This window comes from Myotis yumanensis, unplaced genomic scaffold (assembly GCF_028538775.1).
Source record: "Myotis yumanensis isolate MYYU_CA2020_CCGP unplaced genomic scaffold, mMyoYum1.0.hap1 SCAF_12, whole genome shotgun sequence".
Classification (NCBI taxonomy): Eukaryota; Metazoa; Chordata; class Mammalia; order Chiroptera; family Vespertilionidae; genus Myotis; species Myotis yumanensis.
Genome location: NW_027223763.1, coordinates 2,523,858 through 2,537,118, shown reverse-complemented (window position 1 = coordinate 2,537,118; position 13,261 = coordinate 2,523,858). Strand labels below are relative to the sequence as shown.

General features: G+C 55.1%; 1 protein-coding gene across 1 annotated transcript; it reads left to right on the top strand.

The window, feature by feature from the left end:
• Positions 1–4,843: 4,843 nt before the first annotated feature.
• On the top strand, positions 4,844–11,583 carry LOC139020969 (bile salt-activated lipase-like). Its single transcript, XM_070431081.1, is given in 11 exon segments — positions 4,844–4,909; positions 5,704–5,863; positions 5,957–6,079; positions 6,266–6,463; positions 6,983–7,113; positions 7,348–7,455; positions 7,573–7,675; positions 8,750–8,927; positions 9,131–9,334; positions 9,977–10,174; positions 10,675–11,583. Coding segments are annotated over 11 exon segments (1,698 nt in total). The 3' UTR covers positions 10,904–11,583.
• Positions 11,584–13,261: the final 1,678 nt, after the last annotated feature.

Below are 13,261 nucleotides of genomic sequence, written 5' to 3'. Positions count from 1 at the left end.
TATTAGGAGTCTTTATTCGCTCGGGCCCAGAGGAAGGTGTTTCTCAAATCTCTGATCCAAGCCATAGAGGAAGTACTTTCTATTTATACCTTTTTGAGCCCTTTTTCTGCAGATTTTACAAAGAGCTCTGTGTGAATTATTTTTGTAGACAGTTTGTAACTTTGGATACATAATGAACCAACACTTGGCATAAGAATATGGGAATTATTATCAGTACTAGTAGCCCGGTGCACGAAATTCATGCACATCAAAAGGGAATTAATTGCCCTAACTGGTTTGGCTCAGTGGATAGAGCATCGGCCTGTGGACTCAAGGGTCCCAGGTTTGATTCCGGTCAATAGCATGTACCTTGGTTGCAGGCACAACCCCAGTGGGAAGTGTGCAGGAGGCAGCTGATCGATGTTTCTCTCTCATCGATGTTTCTAACTCTCTATTCCTCTCCCTTCCTCTCTGTAAAAAAGCAATAAAATATATTTTTTTAAAAAGGGAATTAATTAGCGGAGATATTTTAATATTGCTATTTGCCCTTTTTCTGTAATAGAAGTGTGAGAGATGAAAAGAAATTAGTAAAATGTTTATGAAATAATATATAAATTTATTAATAAGCAGTAACAAAAGGATATAACAACAGCAGAGGCATGATATAAAAACGACAAAAAACATGATATGAAAACAACAAAAACATGATATAAAAACAACAGTGATGCAAACAATGACTGATAAAGTGATTAAACTTATTCTAATATCTCCCTGTACACCACACTAAGAGTGAAAACACTTTCAGAGTGCTTGACTAATTTCCCTTGTGATGAAGTCCTTAGAACTTTAACTGTAACATCACATGCTCTTCACACTCGAGAGAATGTAACATATAACTGACCATGTGCAAAAACGGGTTCGGGTAGGAATATGCCTACTTTGTCTAGAGTTTGTCCTTGTGATTTATCAATACAGTAGTCATCACAAATGTTGGCATCGAGGGAAACTGTCTTTGAATCAATTTAAATGGGAGGCCAGTGTCAGATGAGGACAAATTAATTCTTGAAATCAGAACAACCTCTCTCTCTCTGCAGATCCTGTTAATACCTCAGCTTCGATAATGTTAGGTCATAATCTTTTGATAATAAATCTGGTACCATTACAAAGACCCCATTTACTATTGAGATTTCTCAATAGCATGATGACTGCACCCACTTTCAATTTTAATTTATGACACAACATTCCCAAGGGAGTAATATGTACTATTAAGAAATTCGATGGGAAATTTTTCCTTTTCAGCATCATCTGTGGAATCAATGGAATCATCACTCAAATATGTGTTAAAATCTCCATCTAGTATATCCAAATTTTCTTCATTTAATTTTTGAACATTCTCATTTTTGGACAAAGAATTGCATGTTTAGATATATTTTTAATATTATATATAGCAGTGGTTCTCAACCTTGGCTGTACATTAGAATCACCTGGGAATTTTTTTTAAAATCCTGATTTCTGGGCCTCATCCTCTGGAAATTGTTTCTTTGTTATGGGGTGGGGCCACAACATTAGTAACAAAGAAACAGAATTTCCGGGAGCATGAGGCCCAGAAATCAGGATTTTAAAAAGATTCCCAGGTGATTCTAATGTGCAGCCACGGTTGAGAACCACTGATCTATAGACATAGTATTTCCAAAGGTAGCTTCAATAATAGATCCATTACAAATCATTTCACTTCCATGCTCAGCTCCGAGGGCGGGTTCCTGCCTGAAAACTCACACTCCAGGAAACAGCTGGGGGAGGGCGAAGCCGTTTCCAAGACGACCCCTGCAGGACTGACTTCCTTCAGGTTCGTCCCGCTTCTGGCCATGATGTTATACCCAGGGTTTTTATATAAGTAGATTAGTGTTAGCCTGTTATGTCGGATGGCCAGCTTGCAAGGTCAGACAGCTAAGTTTTTATCTTTTTCTATTATTCAAACTAAAACAGTTATTTTATAGAATAAGGGACTATCTACAATGACAGTGTTGACCAATAAGAGACTGTCTAAGAATAACAGAGTCGTTCAAACAGCAGTTTTCAGGAAGGCAGCCCAGTCCTGGGTCAGGAGGTGGTCCTTGCAACTGTCTTCAAAAATCTGGGTAAAATATAAATCACATAAAATACGATAGTTTAATGATCTATGAGTTCAATTCAGTGATATTAACTGCAGTCACACTACTGTGCAACCATCACCACCATCTAGTTCAAATCATTGCATCACTCCAAACAGAAATTTGTGTCCACTGATCAGTATCTCCCCTCTCCCAACTGCTGCTATTCTATTCAACTTCCTGCCTCAGTCAATTGGCCTATTCTAAAGATTTTTCTTTATTATTGATTTTCTTTTTTAGAGAGGGAGGGAGAGAGAGGAAATGGATCTGATAGATACACAGATTGGCTGCCTCCTGCACGCCCCTGGCTGGGGACTGAGGCCCATGTGTGCAGTATTGGGACACATGGGAATGGAAAGGGTGACGTGTTGGTGCACGGAAGGCACTCAAACCAATTGAGCCACACTGGCCGGGCTACTTTCTCTACTTTGAAATTGTGTTGTTGCGAGTATTACAGATGTCCGCCATTTGCCCTGTCGGCCCCTCTCCACCCAGCTCCCACCCCAGCCCAGCCTCTCCCGTGTCTATTGTCTATGAATATATGCCTAATAGTTCTTGAATAATCTCTTCTCGCCATCCCTCCCACCTTTTCTCTGAGATCTGTCCTTCTGTTCCATGCTTCCACGTCTATGGTTCTACCTTGTTTGTTAGATTCCATATATCAGTGAGATCATGTGATACTTGTCTTTCTCCCACTGGCTTATTTCCTTTATCCTAATACTGTCCAGGTCCCTCCAGGCTGTCTCAAAGAATAAGAGATCCTTCTTTTTTCCTGCTATTTATTATTCCATAGTGTAAGTGTACCACAGCTTTTTTTTATCCACTCATCTATTGATGGTCACTTGGGCTGTTACCAGATCTTGACTATTGACAATAACGCTGCTATGAACATGGGGGTGCGCACATCCTTTCTGATTGGTGCTTCAGGATTCATAGGATATTCCCAGAAGTGGGATCACTGGGTCAAACGGCAGTTCCATTTTTAATTTTCTGAGGCAGCTCCGTACTGTTCTCCACAGTGGCCGCACCGGTGCGCATCCCACCAGCAGTGCACGAGGGTTCCCTCTTCTCCACACCCGGCCAGCACTTGTCGTTTGTGGACTTGCTGATGGTGGCCATCCAGGCAGGTGTCAGCTGATTAACACTGTGGTTGGAATTTGCATCTCTCTGTGATGAGTGGCCTCCATGGCCATGTGTACATACTCAGAATTACTTCCTACAGAACAGGTTCTCAGAATTGGACTAGCTGGCCAAAGGCCTGTTAACAAACGCACCCTCAAACCCTTTGCTCCCCGGGCCTCACCCACAGGCCCACCTGCCCAGCTCCTGCTTCCCACTGTTCGGCCCCCTCCCCACCTCATCGCAGGAGACCTGGGATCGGGATCAGCAGGCAGCCAGCGTGGCCGGTGTCTGTGGATCCATGTGGTGCTGGGCACAGCCCCAGTCGTGACGTGAGCCGGGCTGTGGCCTGTGTACAAGCACGGCTCCTGGTAGCGAAGGGCTGAGGGGCCTAGGCGAGGGGCCGCTGGCCTGGAAGGGCTCTGCTGTCCCCGGGCCCTGAGCACCCTCCAACCCTGGAGAAGTCAGGAGCCCTAGGTTTGTCCATGGAGCTTCCTCTGGTTCCTGAGTGAGACACGCTCCCCGAGCCACACGCTGGCTTTCTGCTCTCACACACTCAGCTCTTATCTCTCTCCCTCTTCCTCTGTGTCTCCATTGTCTCTGTCTCTCCCTCTGTCTGTCTCTCTGTCTCCCACCTCCCCTCCCTCACCCCTCATGTTTCTCTCTGCTGTGCCCCAGGTCGTGGTGCATTTCTGAAGCCAGGCCCTTCCTCTTCCTCAGGGAAGCCACCAGGCTGGGCGGGAGCCCCCTTCCCCCCACACCTGTGCCCCCCTGAGCCTCCAGTCCTCCCTCCAGGGCTGCTGGTGCTGAGTGTGAGGGGTGCCCTCCCTGAGGGCAGGACCGCCCTGTGCTGCTCTGGGTCCCCACACCCAGCTCGGACTGCACACCCGTGGGCCCTCGGACCCAGGCTCAGCCACGTGGCTGCCCAGGAGCACACAGCCCTCCCTGTCCCAGAAGTCACACGCCCAGTCCCCTGTGAACGCCCTTTGCTGGGCTCCGGAGCTCGAGGTGGGGGCCAGGCCGGGCCTGGAGGGAAGCAGGCCCCCTTCTCTGAGGGTGAGCCCAGGCCCTTGTCAATGAGCCACAATTGCACCCACCAAGGCCCCAACCCTCAGCCCCTGGCCTGGGCCACCTGACTATTTCCAGTTATCAGCCCAGGTGCACAGAGGGCACCAGGCACCCGGGAACAGCAGGTCATGGGCAAGGAGGACCATCCCTGCACCCGTGCACACGTGTGTGTGTGTGTGTGTGTGTGTGTGTGTGTGTGTGAGAGAGAGAGAGAGAGAGAGAGAGAGAGAGAGCTCGCGTGCTTGCGTGCACATGTATTCTCACACACCTCTGTGACCTTGGCCCTGCCTGAACCCGCCTGGAAAGGGCAGCTATGAATGTGTGTGTGTGTCCATACCTGCATGACCTTGGCCCTGAGCCTGGCTGAAATGGCAGCTATCCTGCCTGGAGGAAGGGATGGAGGGAGGAGGAAGGGAAGGGAACCATCCACAGGCAGCTGCCAGCCCTGGCTCCCGGATATCTCCCGGATGTCCCGCCCCATAAATACCCCTGCTCAGAGGCAGGGCACTGAGGCAGGCACACCCACCATGGGGCGCCCGGAGCTGGCTGTCTTAGGCCTCGCCTACTGCTTGGCAGTAGTGAGCGCAGCAACGGTAAGCGAGAGCCCAGCGGGCGAGGAGGGGCCATGTCAGCTCCCCTAACCAGGCCCGGGAACTGAGTCAGGCACCGGGGGTGCGGGGGGGGGGGGGGGGAGCAGGCAGGTGAGGCGCTCGCAGGAGGAGCCCCCAAGAACCCACACCCAGAGGGCACTTTCCTGGCCCTTCCTCTGCTCCTGCATTCGCACGCACACGATGGCGCAGCTCAAATACAGGACGCCCGCAAACTTGAACATCAGAAACCACAAATAAGTAGTTCTGGTACAGGCGTGCTCTCAGGGCACACAGGGTGCACTGAGGCCAAACACAAACAAGGCACCGTGTACCCGAAACCCCAGTGTCCCTGGCGTCCTCAGTGCTGATTTGCAGAGTCCGCCTTGGCCACCAGGGCCCTCCGGCTCTTCCTCTGTCCGGGGATGGCCATGGCCCTGGCACAGAAGGGAGCTGGGCCCTGAGCAGTCAGGCGGGTTGCCCATCACAGCCCCCAATGTCGGAACAGGAGTCTGGACCTCAGTCTATCCCGGCCCCTGAGAGGGAGCTACCCCCACCTGCTTGCCAGTGGCCACGGCCTCCATGGTGACTCAGGAGCCTCAGGGCACAGGCAGGCTCCCTTTCCTCACGGCCCTGCCCAGGGGGTGAGGAGGGGGGCTTCCCCAGGAACCCACAGCTACAGGCAGGCATTACTAGGGGCACCTCCTTGGAGCTGTGTCAGGGCCCCTAGAGCCTGCTGGAGACACCCCACCCCACTGGCCCACCCAGCCTGCGCCCCCTGAGCCAGGCCCTCTCCCCAGCTGGGCGTGGTGCACACGGAAGGGGGCTTCGTGGAGGGCGTCAACAAGAAGCTCGGCCTCTTCGGCATCGGCGGCCGCTCTGTGGACATCTTCAAGGGCATCCCCTTCGCCGCCCCGCCCAAGGCCCTGGAGAACCCCCAGCCGCACCCCGGCTGGCAAGGTGGGAGTGGGTGGGTGGGTGCTGGGCTGGCTCTGTGCCTGGGGTGGCGGGTGGAGCCACCATCATCACGCCAGCCCCTCTGGTCACCCAAAGGGACCCTGAGGGCCAAGGACTTCAAGCAGCAATGCCTGCAAGTCTCTCTCACCCAGGACGACACCGAGGGCTCAGAGGACTGCCTCTATCTCAACATCTGGGTCCCCCAGGGCCAGAAGGAAGGTACATTCCCCCCACCCCATGCCCTCCAGGTCCCCAAACCTGCATGAAGCGCCCAAGCAGCCAGAGGCCCAGCCCTGCCCTGCCCCTTGGCTGTGTGTGGGCTCCAGAGCTGAAATTCCCTGAAATAAGCACCCAGAGGGGATGGGGAGGGGCAGCTGGGGTCACCGGGCCTGCTTCCTGCCTCAGTTTCCCAGAACCTGCCTGTCATGATCTGGATCTATGGAGGAGGCTTCTTCTCCGGGTCCGGCCAAGGGTTCAACTTCTTCAGTGACTATCAGTACGACGGGGAGGAGATCGCCTCACTGGGCAACGTCATCGTGGTCACATTCAACTATCGCCTCGGGCCGCTGGGCTTCCTCAGCACTGGGGACGCCAACCTGCCAGGTGTGCTGGGCGCCTTGGGCCAGGGGTGAGGGAGCAGGTGGGGGGCCCTTCAGCACTGCTTTCTCCCAACAACTCCTGACAGTCTCCCAGAGAGACCCAGAATTCTACTGGCAGAGCAGGAAGCTGGGGATGGACAGTGAGACACAGGAGCCCATCTGCAGCTACAGTGAGAGAAGAGGCTGCCAGCCTGCCAGCCAGGGACCCAGGGACCCCAGGGCACAGAGACAGGGACTCAGGGAAAGAGAGAAGATGAGACATTGAGGTGATGACTCGGGGGAAACAGGGCCGTAGTTCAGACAAGAGAGATGGTGTCAGGGAGAGAGATGAGCAGCCTGGCCCTCTTGCTCCTGGTCTTCTACTGAGCCCCCAGCACTTCATTCAACCAGATTCCTGGGGACCCACCATGCACCATCCTGGGGCTTAACAGGGTTCTCCACATGGAGGATGCTGTCCCTCCACTCCAGCCCCTGATGGGCTCCAACCCTGCCCCTTCCCAGCCCCTCGCCCCCGCCGCCCCAGGTAACTAAGGCCTTCGGGACCAGCACATGGCCATTGCGTGGGTGAAGAGGAACATTGCGGCCTTCGGGGGGGACCCCGACAACATCACCATCTTTGGGCAATCAGCCGGAGCTGTCAGCGTCTCTCTGCAGGTTGGGGGCCCTGGGAGGGCGGGCCTACCTCCCAGGGTGTTGGGGGAGCTGATGGCGGCTGAGGGGAGCTAAGGGGGGCTGAGGGAGCTGATGGGGGTTGGGGGAGCTGATGAGGGCTGGGGAGCTGATGGGGCTGTGGGGAACAGCTTGAAGCTGACAGTCTAGCTAACCTTCGTGGAGCCCGGGTGGGCAGGAGAGGCGAGGCCATGGTGACAGGACCTCTGTGTGTCGCAGACCCTCTCTCCCTTCAACAAGGGCCTCATCCGGCGAGCCATCAGCCAGAGCGGCATGGCGCTGGCCCCCTGGGCCATCCAGAAGAACCCTCTCTCCTGGGCCATGCAGGTAAAGGGAGCTGTGGTCGGGGAGGGGCTCGGGTTACATCCTGTCCACTCCCTGTCCTGGACCCCATCCCTCTCTGCCCCGCCTTGGCCTCACCACCTGTCTCCCCCCAACCCCCAGATCGCCATAGATGTGGGCTGCCCCCTGGATGATGCCGCCAGGATGGCCAAGTGTCTGAAGGCCACCGACCCCCGGGTTCTGACACTCCCACCAGGCATCGAATGTGAGTGGGGGCTCCACATGGGGGGCCGGCCATGCTCCCCAAGAAGTGAGGAAGTGCCGGGTCTGCGGCCTGGCCCATCACCCGCTCACTGGCGCCTGTAGGCAGCGACATGCCGCCATGGCCCTGATGCCTGTGTGGCCAGACTCTTGTGCTGAGGGCGCCATCCCACCGTCTTATCCTCCCTGGGTCCTGACCCCTTTGGGAAGCGGGTGCACATTTGGGCCCACCCCCAACCATGCCACGTACAGTCATTTGCACCCAATTTTAGGGAGTCTTCTCCACGCACTCACTCTCCACCTCTGAACACCTGCTGTGGCCACTGCCCGCCCAGCTCTGCCCTCTGCTCCTGGACACGGGCCTCTGGGCAAAAACAGCCTTGAGTGTCGGCGTCATCGGCCCCATAGCTGCAACTCTCTTCCAAGGCCAAGTACAGGGGCCCCGTGTGTGTCCCACCCACTGTGCATGAAGCCAGAGTGCCCGGCAGGACAGACCCACGCAACCACCAGGGCCCCAAATGCACACCCACCATCGCCTCAACCCCTGGAGAACCGCGGGGCCTGTGAATGCCAGCGTGTCCGGCGGCCCCGAGCCAGCCGTGCGGTCTCTTCAGGGGCCATCAGGGTTCTGGGGGGGCAATGCGGACCTGGCACAGGGCTAGGCTCACAGGTCAGAACAGGCCTGCCCTCACTCCAGCGGCTCCTCAATTGCTCTTGGGCTTCCTCCTCCCAATTCTGGCCGAGCAAGAAGAGAGAGGGAGGACAGGGACGTCCACTCCATGACGGGACAGGCGCGCCTCGGGCCCAGGGGCTGTCAGCGGGATGGTTTGGCCCCAGGGAGCCTGTGGCAGTCTGCACACAGTCCGGGTTGCCACACTGGGGGATGCTGACATCAGCAGGTGGGGCCAGGGAAGCTGCTCCACACCCGCAGGGCAGCCCAGGACATAGAATTATCCCGTCCCATGTCAGGGGACAGGTTGAGGACCCTAGTCTGGATCAGAGGAGGCAGGGGCTGCCCCTGAGCCTGGGGTCTGGCAGGGGATTCTGGAAGGTGCAAGGACCCCCGCTCTCCACGCAGCCTCCAGGTTGGGCCTCCTGCCTGTCGTTGATGGAGACTTCATCCCCGACGACCCCATCAATCTTTTCGCCAACGCGGCCGATGTTGACTATATCGCTGGCACCAACAACATGGACGGCCACATCTTTGCCAGCAATGAAATGCCGGCCATCAACAATAACAAGCAGACCGTCACGGGGTGAGTAGGGCGCAGGATCAAGGAGGTGCCTAGGGGTCTCTTGGAGAGGCATCAGCTGAGGGAGGAGGCCGACAGGTGTAGAGGACCATGTGCAGGTCCCTGGGGTGGGGGTGAGGGTGGGGGTGGGAGGTTGGGGTGGGGGTGCACGTGGCTCCCCTCCCACTGCCCGCGTTGAGGGTCCAGTGCCGACTTGGTCCCTGCAGGGAGGACTTCTTCAAGCTGATCACCCAGGTCACCATCGCCAAGGGGCCCAGAGGTGCCAATGCCACCTTTGACTTCTACACGGTGTCCTGGGCCCAGGACTCCTCCCAGGAGGCCAAGAAGAAGACGATGGTGGACTTTGAGACCGACGTCTTCTTCCTGATGCCCACAAAGATGGCCGTGGCCCAGCACAGAGCCAACGCCAAGTGAGGGCCAGGGCAGTGAAGGCCCACCTGGGTCACGCACCTGCCCAGCAAGGCCTCCCCAGTGGGCGGCTCAGGGGGTCAGGGAGGCCCGGGAAAGCCGTGATGGGGTCCCAGCGGTGCCTGCACCATCTGCCTTGCCCAGGCCTCTCCTCCCAGCTCAGGGGCCTTTACAGGGCCCTCCTCAGCCCACAGGCCTCCCCTGGCAACATCCGCTCTCTACTCCCCTCCCCCACGCTGAGGGGGACAGAATGGGGGATGATGATCTCTGTTGTGGGTTTGGAGTTTGCCAACATGCAAACCAACTTTGGCCTGTGGCCACCAAGTATTCCTCCAGTGAAAACAAAAAGTAAGTTAGGGATGCTGACAGGAAGGGAGAGATATACCATCCGAAGAAGAACAAACATTCATCAGTGGAGAAAAAGAAGATAGGCTTTGGGGAGGGAAGCATGGATACACCTGACATGGAAGAACCCAAAACCCCTCGGCCTTCCCTTCCTCAGTGCAGGGATCCAGGTCCCTCCTGAGACTGGGGATTTCCCGGCTCCTCCTGCTCTTCCCATGGCCTCCCTCCAGGGCCCAGCTCTGGGCTGGGCAGCCCCGGCGAGCTCCCTGCCAACCTGGGCCATGTCCCTCCCTCCTCAGGAGTGCCCGGACCTACACCTACCTGTTCTCCCAGCCCTCTCGCAATCCATTGTACCCCAGCTGGGTGGGCGCCGACCACGCTGATGACCTCCAGTACGTGTTTGGGAAACCCTTCGCCACCCCTCTGGGCTACCGGGCCCAAGACAGGACTGTCTCCCGGACCATGATCGCCTACTGGACCAACTTTGCCAGAACTGGGTAAGGCGGGTGAGGCTGGGCCTGGCCTCCTGCCACCTGGACCCACATGCCTGTCCCCTCACGTACACTTAACCTCCCTGAGCCTCAGTACCTCGTGTGTGAGGATAGGAGGCACTGGAAGGGGCCTGGCCGGTTTGGCTCAGTGGATAGAGCCTGGGCCAGTGTACTGAACGGTCCCAGTTTGATTCCTGTCAAGGGCACGTACCTCATTTGTAGGCCCCAACCCCAGTTCTGGCTGGGCGTGTTGGGGATGTGTCTCTCTCACATCAATGTTGCTCTCTCTCTGCCTCTCCCTCCTTTTCACTCTCCATTGAAATAAATGGATTAATATCTTTAGTTGCGGGTTAAACTAAGAGGGGGAGTACTGGCTTGGCCTCAGTTCACGCACATGCCCAGCCTGTGTCCAGGAGACAGTGAGGCCCTGGTGATCGGGTCAGCATGGAGGTCTCCAGTCTCCTGTGAGCCCTCAGAACACACACGGCCATTTCTCTCATCTGCAGGGACCCCAACCAGGGCCACATGGCCGTGCCCACCCAATGGGAGCCCTACACCCAGGAAAACGGCAACTACCTGGAGATTAACAACAAGATGGATGACCAGTCCATGAAGCAGCACCTGAGGAGCAGCTACCTGCAGTACTGGACCCAGACCTACCAGGCACTGCCCACTGTGACTGGAGACAGAGCAAACCTGGTGCCCTACTAGGACGGCTCTGAGGGTACCCCCTGAGCCCCCCACTGGTGACCCTGAGGGGGCTCAGATGTCCGCAGCCATCAGCTTCTAATGTCCTGGCCCCAGAGGCCACAGGTGGGACCCAGGGAGCCCACCTCCCTCCCCAGCTCTTCCTGAATAAAGCCCCTTCTCCCTCTGGCAACCCTCTTTGCCCTCATGGCCTCAGCTGCCCACGTGGTCTCTGCAGGTGTCCTGCTCAGGAAGTGGGGTGCCCCCCTCATTTCAGCGGAGACAAGAGGGTCAGAGAGGCGTCAGTGCTAGTGCTGAGCTCAGGCGGCGGGCCCTGAGTGGGGCCACGGGCCCTGTGGGCAATTGCCTCACTATCAGTGGGCCCAGCCTCGGCCACCACCTCAGGGTGCGGGGAGCGGGCTCTGTTTAAAGGGAATGGCCTGGGAGCGAAACGGATTCGCCTCCAGCTGGATCTCAGGGAGAAACAGTAACGCATCCCGCCGGGCTCAGAGCAGAGGGTACAGGGCTGGGCCTTGGGTGCCCACCGGCAGGGCCAGGGCTGCTGCCCACTGGCTCCGGCAGAGTCCGGAGGGGAGCAGGAGGCAGAGGTCAAACGCAGGGTCATGGCCACCTCAGCAAGGTCTGGGATGGGGCACCGCCTGCACTGAGGGCTCCCCCATGCTGACCTCACATGGCCCAGGCGGTGGGCACTGTGGACACCCCATAGTAGACAGTTACTGTGAGACATGCTCACCTGTCCGAACTCAAACAGGGACTCGGAGACAGAAGTGCGGTCAAAGTGAGACCTTGAATGAGCTCTGGAGAGCAGGTGTCCGCCCACTGCACAGGCTCACCTGGGTGGGAACACAGCCCATTTATTTGGCCCCTCCTCCGGTTCCTCATTGGCTGCGTGCTATGGGCTCAGCTGTTTCCACTAGGTTCTCCCATTGGGCCATTTAAAAAACTTGGGCTGAGGCCTTTGCTAGTTGCCTTCCCCTCCCCCTGTCTAGCTGAGGCTGGTGCCTGGAGGGTCTCCACCATGAGGCCAGCCCACGCCCACAGGGCCTTGGTCTCACATCCTGGTCCCTCCCCCTCCCTTCTCCGTGCCTGGGGAGGTTCAGCCACCGCTTCCATCAGGAGCTGGCCATGCTGGCCCATGTCCTACAGTGCCAGGGCTCCGAGAGAGGTCACTTGCCCCAGGCCCTCACAGCGAGGACTCAAGCCCAGGTCTGAGAGCCAAAGCTACCAGGTCAGCTCAGAGCAGGTGTGAGAGCTCAGAGGGATGGTTCCTGATGGGGGTGTGTATGGCGGGGGCAGCTACAGGGACCAGCCGGCCACCCTAATGCACAAGGTCCAATGTTTCCCTGGCCAGGCTGTGGGTACAGCAGGCATTGTTGGTGGTGTTTTTGTATCATAAATCAGCAAAATAGATATGAGATGCCTTAATGAGCCAATTAATTAGGAGTCTTTATTCGCTCGGGCCCAGAGGAAGGTGTTTCTCAAATCTCTGATCCAAGCCATAGAGGAAGTACTTTCTATTTATACCTTTTTGAGCCCTTTTTCTGCAGATTTTACAAAGAGGTCTGTGTGAATCATTTTTGTAGACAGTTTGTAATCTTGGATACATAATGAACCAACACTTGGCATAAGAATATGGGAATTATTATCAGTACTAGTAGCCTGGTGCAGGAAATTCATGCACATCAAAAGGGAATTAATTGCCCTAACCGGTTTGGCTCAGTGGATAGAGCATCGGCCTGTGGACTCAGGGGTCCCAGGTTTGATTCCGGTCAATAGCATGTACCTTGGTTGCAGGCACATCACCAGTGGGAAATGTGCAGGAGGCAGCTGATCGATGTTTCTCTCTCATCGATATTTCTCTCTCATCGATGTTTCTAACTCTCTATCCCTCTCCCTTCCTCTCTGTAAAAAATCAATAAAACATATATTTTTAAAATGGGAATTAATTAGCAGAGATATTTTAATATTGCTATTTGCCCTCTTTCTGTAATAGAAGTGTGAGAGATGAAAAGAAATTAGTAAAATGTTTATGAAATAATATATAAATTTATTAATAAACAGTAACAAAAGGATATAATAACAACAGAGGCATGATATAAAAACCACAAAAACATGATATGAAAACAAAAAAAACATGATATAAAAACAATGACTGATAAAGTGATTAAACTTATTCTAATATCTCCCTGTACACCACACTAAGAGTGAAAACACTTTCAGAGTGCTTGACTAATTTCCCTTGTGATGAAGTCCTTAGAACTTTAACTGTAATGTCACATGCTCTTCAAACTCAAGAGAAAGCAACATATAACTGACCATGTGCGAAAACGGGTTCAGGTAGGAATATGCCTACTCTGTCTAGAGTTTGTCCTTGTGATTTATCAA